General features: G+C 59.1%; 1 protein-coding gene across 4 annotated transcripts; it reads right to left on the bottom strand.

Annotated features, from left to right (window-relative positions):
- Window positions 1-940: 940 nt before the first annotated feature.
- On the bottom strand, window positions 941-7,044 carry Rxrb (retinoid X receptor beta). 4 transcript variants are annotated; one of them, XM_038342240.2, is made up of 10 exons: window positions 6,652-7,044; window positions 5,850-6,067; window positions 5,220-5,376; window positions 4,764-4,943; window positions 3,574-3,746; window positions 3,000-3,129; window positions 2,678-2,810; window positions 2,471-2,574; window positions 2,116-2,221; window positions 941-2,015 (listed from the first exon to the last, which is right to left on the bottom strand). In XM_038342240.2, the coding sequence occupies exons 1-10, from the start codon at window positions 6,863-6,865 to the stop codon at window positions 1,868-1,870; spliced, it is 1,563 nt and encodes a 520-aa protein (XP_038198168.1). In that variant the 5' UTR covers window positions 6,866-7,044; the 3' UTR covers window positions 941-1,867. The 4 variants fall into 4 exon arrangements, with proteins under 4 accessions (XP_038198168.1, XP_038198169.1, XP_038198170.1 ...); XM_038342241.2 differs by having other exon boundaries at window positions 2,471-2,562; window positions 6,652-7,006; XM_038342242.2 differs by lacking the exon at window positions 6,652-7,044 and adding an exon at window positions 6,200-6,542.
- Between the last annotated feature and the right edge of the window lies 1 nt (window position 7,045).

Below are 7,045 nucleotides of genomic sequence, written 5' to 3'. Positions count from 1 at the left end.
GGGGAAAGTGGTGGGGAGAACCTCTCCTCACTCGCTGGCCCTGGAAGGGTACACCCCTATTCCTGGAGGGATTAGATGGTCTGTGTGCACCCTCAATGTCTTTGGGGGAACACAATATACCTTCTCTAGCTCCTTTCTTTTTAGGACCCTATGGTCCTGTCACACACACAACGGTCCCTGCCCTTGGGGGCCCAGGGCCCCTCTGCGGAGTCCGGGGAGGGACTCAGGGCACAGTGGGACATAAGGGGCGGGCCTACAGCGACCGCCCCACGCCCACTCGTAATCAGGTCTCCGTAATTACCTCCTTCGACCCGCCCCATGTAATTACAGAGCAGTCCTGGGCGGGTTGTTTATAGACCCAGCTATAGATAGCGACCCAAACGTGGGGGTGTGTGGGGTCGCCTTGCGGAGCAGAGGTCAGAGATAGGCAAATGAGAAGATAGAAACTGGATGAGGTAAACAGTGAAAAGGGGCACAGGACCTTGACGAGGGGACAGGCGATACTGCCAGAAGGGTCTGACAGAAGGGTCACTCAGGGACGTGTCCGCTCCAGGAGGGCAGCGCTGAGACCAGCGCACCCCTTCGCGTGGGCACAGCGCCGGGTCTGCCCGGAGCCTGCGGGGCAGCCGGGGAGAAAGCTGGAGCGAGCGAGCCGCCGCCGCCCGCTGGCGCTGGGAGGGCACCCGCGAACAAGGCGCCTTTGAGAAGCAGCCGGTCTCCCTTCTCCGTGGGCAGCCCCGCCCCCAACCTGGCACACCCTCTCCCCCTCCCGACAAAGCACGCCTTGTGTCTCCCACCCTGCACCGCCTCTGCAGCCCCAGGGAACCTCGGGTCGGCCCTGCGGCACCCACGGAGCATGTCAGGGTTTCTCACGAAAAATTCCTACACCTAGACGATGCCACGGTGCCCACCGCCCAGTTACCTCAGTCCAGAAAACAGCTATTTTAACTGGAAAGCGATTTTATGTGCAAGAGAAAGCGGGGGAGGGAGCCTCCCCCGAAAAGAGACCCCGGGGTAAAACCCATGCAGCCCAGCACCCATCTCTGAAGGTTGGCCATCCCCATCAGTTCTCGTCCCCAGTCCCCAGCCTGTGTGCTGAGGAGTGGGTAGGGACAGCTGTAAAAGGAAAGGCCACCCAAATCAGCGCCCTCCTCACTGCCCAGACCCCTTCCACGAGCCAGTGAGATGAGGAAGGCAGTGCCCGGAAAGCCACAGGGGCAGACCACCTGAAGGGCCCCCTTGCCCACATGCCACCTCCAGCCCTGGCATCTAGGCCAGCCTGGGGATATACAGTACTTCTTTGAGTCTAACTCCCAGTCTCTCCTCACAGGAGATTAAAATAGCAGTCAGTCCTCCATCTCCGCCAGCCCCTTTACCGCCACCCTTTATTCTTCAGTCTGACTGCAGTGTGCCGCAAAGGGAGCTACAGGAGGCAGGCGCCTCTGCCCCCCTCTGTCAGGCTGGGGTATGAAGGGCTGTCAGAGCCCTGCTCCGAAGACCATCAGCTCGGGGGCTTGCCCCACAACACCCTTTCTAGAGGAGCTCCATCCCGCTCTTGAAGGGAGCAGGGTCCCAGGACCAGGGCCAGTGCTTTGTGCTCGGTGAGCCAGGATGAGCAATCACCGACATCACGGGAAACTCAAGGCCACTGAAGGTAGACATGTAGTGGTCACAGGGATCTGGGTCCCATCTGACTCGGGGACCGGGCACACGCTGCTAAGGGACCAGACCCCTTGCAGGCTGCATTAGTGCCCTCCTGCTCGCACCACTTGTGCATGGCTCCGGCTGGGCCCGGGCCCTCCCTCCCGCCCAGGCGCAGTCCTCTCCACAGGGCTCCCCGCTGAGGAGCACGCGTGTGCGTCTGGGTTCAGGCTAGCTGGTGGGGAGCCTCAAGCATCTCCATAAGGAAGGTGTCAATGGGGGTGTCGCCAATGAGCTTGAAGAAGAAGAGGTGCTCCAGACACTTGAGGCCGATGGAGCGGAGGGCAGGAAGACGTAGCAGCAGCTTGGCGAACCTGAGGTGGGGCAGAAGGGAGTGAGCGCCAGTGCCAGCCAGGCCCTGGACATACTCCAGCCTCACCCTCTGGGGGGCCACAGCCCAGGAGCCCCTCTCACCGGCCTTGCTGCTCGGGGTACTTCTGCTTGCAGTAGGTCTCCAGTGATGCATAGACCTTCTCCCGCAGGACCTCCACCTCACCAGGATTGGAGAGGCCCTTGGCATCTGGGATGGTAAAGGAGGAAGAGCAAGAGGAAAAAGGCAGGTGAGTCAAGTCAGGACGGATGTGCAGATGGGATCCTCAGGACAGACCTGCAGATGGGGCCCTCAAGATGCCCCTCAGGGAACTGAGGCCAGCTGAGTTTGTGGGACCCGGTCAGAAGGGGAAGGTCAGCTAAGACATTTCTAGGCTGAGGGTCTTACTGGGGGGGGGGGGGCTGGAGAAGAGGCGGCTCCAGGGTGGCCTCGTCATACCTGGATTAAACAGAATGATCGCCCGCAGGCAGCCGAGCTCCGTCTTGTCCATCCTCATGTCGCGCATTTTGGACACTAGCTCTGTCAGCACCCTGGAGAGGGACCTGCAGGTCACTCAAAGGTCACAGCTCAGCCAGCCTTGGACATGGACCAGTCTATCGCCCCACCCCTTCTAGCTACAGGACAGCCTGGCCAAGGGCCACTGACCGATCAAAGATGGCTCCCACGCCTGCGGAATGGGCTGAGTTTCTGTGCACGTGAAGACCCGTGGCCAGAAGGATGCCATCTCGGACATCAATGGACCGGTGGGAGAAGGAGGCAATGAGAAGCTCATTCCAGCCTAGGGGCCCGAGGGCACCAAGAGTCAGCAGGCAGACACCAGGTCATGGGATCCAATGCACAAAGAAAATAGGGGCAAGTCAGCAAGTCAAGCTCCCTGAATATGCAAGAGAAGGCTACTAGGGTCACTGAAGGTCAGGAGAAAGAGGGGTCAAATGTCAAGAGGTCAAAGAAAGTCAAGGTCACTGACCTGCCCGTAGCAATATGACCTGGTCATCCAGAGGTAGGGAGGAGAAGTGTGGGATCCTCTTCGCCCACTCGACAAGTGTGAACAGTTGCTTGTCAGCTGCCTGGCAGATGTTAGTCACTGGGTCATTCGGCTGCAGAGACCAGAAGATGCACAGGAGGGCGGAGTCACCGTCCCTGCTGGAGGTTGTGGCACTCCTCTTCAACCCTGCAAGCCCCGGCTGAACCCAGCTCTGATTTAGGTTCTGCTCTGCTCTGGATGTTCCAGTGGAAGCAGAGGTGAGGGAGCTCTCACCCCACATCAGAGATAGACTTCTTGAGACAGGGTCTCGCTATGTGCTCCTGACTGGCCTGGAACTTGCCATGTAGACCAGGCTGGCCTTGAACGCACAGAGATCCACTTGTCTCTGTCTCCCAAGTGCTGGGATTATAGGCAAGTGCCACTACACCTGGCTCACTTCCAGTCCAGGGCAAAGTGCAGAGGGGAGGAAGGGAGGAAGAGGAGAGGCAGAGCACACACACCTCAACTCCTTGCCCAACCCCCACCTGAGGGAGAAGGGATCAACCCCATCACTCACGCTGCTGCCGCTACCCCCGGTCCCCCCGGGACCCTCAACGCCTTGGTCACTCTTCTGCTCCACAGCAAGCTCTGCCTCCAGGATCCTGTCCACAGGCATCTCCTCAGGGGCTCCCCCAGCCCCGTCCCCGTCCCCGTCCTTGTCTTTCCCCCGTTGCCGCTCTTCCTGTACCGCTGTGGGGTGGGGAGGGAAAAATGCAGAATTGGAAGCCATCTAGGAGGGTCTGATGTCCCTGGAGGTATGGCAGCCAGAGGTGATTAGAAACATAAGACTGGGAAATCGGAAAACAAAGCACTCTCAGTGAGAGCACCTGCCAAGTACACACGAGACCCAGGGCTCTATCCCCATCACCACAAATAAATACACACATAAGTAATTAAATAGGCAGATAAAGAGGTCCAACTGGCAATAGACAGGTGAAAGAATCGGAGAAGAATCTGCATTTAATAGGGTCAGTGATATGCTAAAAATGTGCCAACGTGCTTTAACATGTACTGGAGCGTCTTAATGGCCTCGTGGGTTCCTGCCCCCAGGTTTAAGGATGAGAAACCCGAGGCTAAAGACATAGCCTCCTAATTTCATGCAATACACGACCAGTTACACGCTTGACTTCAGACATGGCTGACGGCAAACCCTATGCTCTGCTGACTACAGATGATGTCATCATCTTGGTGACCTGGGTCCAGGTCTTTGGAGGGTGTGTTCTGACTCTGGTCCTGCCACTCTGTCATCGTGTGACCTTGGGAACGCCAAGATTTATCTTCTTTAAAGCAAGGATCGGACCAAAATAAGCCCTAAAATGTCTCTTAACATTCCAGGCATCAGATTTACTTAGTTTCAGAGAAGAGAGATGCCAAGTCCTGACCTCTTCAGTGATTCCGTAGCTTAATAGGGTAGAGTATTGAGGGTTCAAGGAAAGACTGGGAGACCGAAGAAAGAACGTAGGATCAAAGCGAGACAGGGGCTGTATGAAGAGGAGAAGAGAGAGCAGAGGCCTGGGTAATCCCAAAGCAAGCTTAGAGAGTCCACAGCATCACAGGATTAACCCTGAGGAGCAATCGTTAAAATAGGAACTTGGAGACAGAGTAAGGTACCCAAGACTAAGCTGAGGACAGGAAAGAGAAAAGAAACTTCGCCCCCTGGAGGAGAGAGGCATGGAGGCTCTCCCGCTGGCAGAGGCAGCTCCTTACCCTCCCTTTTCATGCCAGTGGCCAGGCACTTCTGATAGCGGCAGTACTGACAACGGTTGCGCTGGCGCTTGTCCACCGTGCAGTCTTTGTTATCGCGGCAGGAGTAGGTCAGGTCCTTCCGGATGGTGCGTTTGAAGAAGCCCTTGCAGCCCTCGCAGCTGTAAACACCATAGTGCTTGCCTACAGGGGGAGAAGTGTGGCAGGGACTAGTGAAGACGACCTGCCCACAGGGGATCCAAGGCTGAACCCTTCCCAAACACAGAGCAGCTCACAAGGCGAGACAAGTCAGTCACCTCCTCAGCCCCTTTCCGACTGCCCCTACCTGCATCTGCTAGGAATCTAAAGGTCCCACAGGTCTCCTTGCTCTGACCACCCTCAGGAAGCCATGGACGCCCACAGGCAGTGGTAAAGTCTCTTATGTTCTTTCCTTCTCTGCACCTGGGCTGAGCCTCATACCTGAGCTTCGATCCCCGCAGATTGCACACAGCCGTTTGCCAGCCCCAGGGCCACCTGGAGGGGGTGGACAGTGCAGGCCCCGGACCCCTAAGACCGGTGGCTTCACATCTTCAGGGGGGCCGGACCCGCCCCCAGGGAGCGACACTGTGGAGTTTATCTGGGATGGGGGAACAGGGAAGTCACAGAAGGCTCTTGGGAAGCTCTCAGATATCAGGGAAACCATCCCGGAAGGTACTGGCAACATTATGGTCTAATGTAAAGGGCCTTTCCTTAAGCATAACCCCAAGAATGGATATCCACCCTTCTGTAAGTGTGTGGCACAGCGGCCCGGAAGGGCACAGAACCAAAAGGGCAGAAAGTCACTGTGAGCTGAAAAGGACATCACAAATATTCCCTTTGGGCTCAGGGTTTTTGTTTGTTTTCAAAATAGGGCTAGGAAGAAGCATGCACGGAAACACTGCTCACTTCAGGAAGAGCAAGGGGTCTGAGACCACAGGGCAGCTAGGATTGGAGAACCAGAAAGGTCAAGGGGTCATGGGGAAGTCCACATAAAGATGGTAGGGAGGGGCTTAGAAGGTGGAAACAGGGAAATGAAAGCAGAGAGGCAGTAAGTAGGTCACGACCTCTCACCTGAGGACTGCTGACAGGCCCGGAGAATCCTGGGGGAGCCGGAGGGGGCAGACCAGGGGACCCCATGGAAGAGCTGATGACTGGGAAGGGGGAGCCCAGTGGAGGGGGTGGCATTGGAGGTGGAGGTGCCGAAGGGGTAAGAGGTGGGCCAGGAGGAGAAGAGGGGGGGATCCCCTGGGAAAGGGGATTTGGGGAGGAGCTGTCTGGGCTTCGGGAATCTGAGAGGGAGGTACACACAGGCAGACACACAGGAGAGACAAGAAGAGAAAGTTGAGTCTTTTGATCATCCAAATGGACACTTTAATTCTCCCTGACCCACCACACCCCACGACCCCGGAGTTCAGAAATACCAAGCTGTCAAACAACAATTTCACTCCTCACGGTCGCGAGGGGAGGCGGTTGACCAGAGGGAGCCAGTTCAGCCGGAGACTCCTGGGTCATCCCAGGCTGACCTCGGGGGTGGGGTGGGGAAGCACGTGCCGGTGGACCAGTGACCCCCTCGTTCCCAACTCAGAACATTCGGGGCGGAGAGCATGGACGAGATCCCAGGTCCCGGGGCGCAAGCTCAGCCTTCGGACGCCCGGAGTCCTCCAGCCCAAGGGGAACGGTGTCCTTCCCACGCCCGATACCTGCAGCAGGCCCGGCCCGACCGCACCTGCAGGGCGGAAGCTCCCCCGCCGCGCCCCGCCCCGGGGGAGGGCGCTGGGCCTCGGGAGGGCGAGGGCGCGTGTTTACAAACAAGGGGGCGGGCGCGCGGGGAGGGGGCGCGGGGGGCGCCGGCCGGGACCCACGGGACACTCACCCCGCCCGCTGTCGCCCATCCCGTCCCGGCCAGCGTCCCCCGGCTCCGGCTCCGGGGTCTGCTGCTCTCCGGCCGCCGCGGGATCCAGCCAGGGCCGCCTCCGCCGCCACCGGGACGCGACCCCACAATGCATCTCTTTCCTCACCCCCACCGGCCCACACTGCCCCGCGGCATGTCGCGGCGGGAGGAAGGGCGGACGAGCCGCCCAAGACATGACGCCGGGCCCGAGAGTCGGGGGGAGCCCGACAGACGCCCGGGACGCGCGGGGGGCTGAGCGGGGGAACTCGTGGAGCGCCGCCGGGGACAGCGGGCTCAGGCGCCGCGCTCGGCTCGGCACCGGGGTGACGGCACCGGGGCGGCCGCCATCTTGGTGCGGACGGGAAGTCTCGTCGCG

This window comes from Arvicola amphibius, chromosome 9 (assembly GCF_903992535.2).
Source record: "Arvicola amphibius chromosome 9, mArvAmp1.2, whole genome shotgun sequence".
Classification (NCBI taxonomy): Eukaryota; Metazoa; Chordata; class Mammalia; order Rodentia; family Cricetidae; genus Arvicola; species Arvicola amphibius.
This window is presented reverse-complemented; position numbering and strand designations above follow the sequence as displayed.

Coding starts and splice junctions, on each gene's coding strand:
- Rxrb (XM_038342240.2), bottom strand. CDS start 6,865: ATGTCTTGGGCGGCTCGTCCGCCCTTCCTCCCGCCGCGACATGCCGCG. Junction 4,944..5,219: donor CTGCGGGGATCGAAGCTCAG/GTATGAGGCTCA, acceptor CTCCCCCTGTAG/GCAAGCACTATGGTGTTTAC. Junction 3,747..4,763: donor CACTGGCATGAAAAGGGAGG/GTAAGGAGCTGC, acceptor CCCACCCCACAG/CGGTACAGGAAGAGCGGCAA.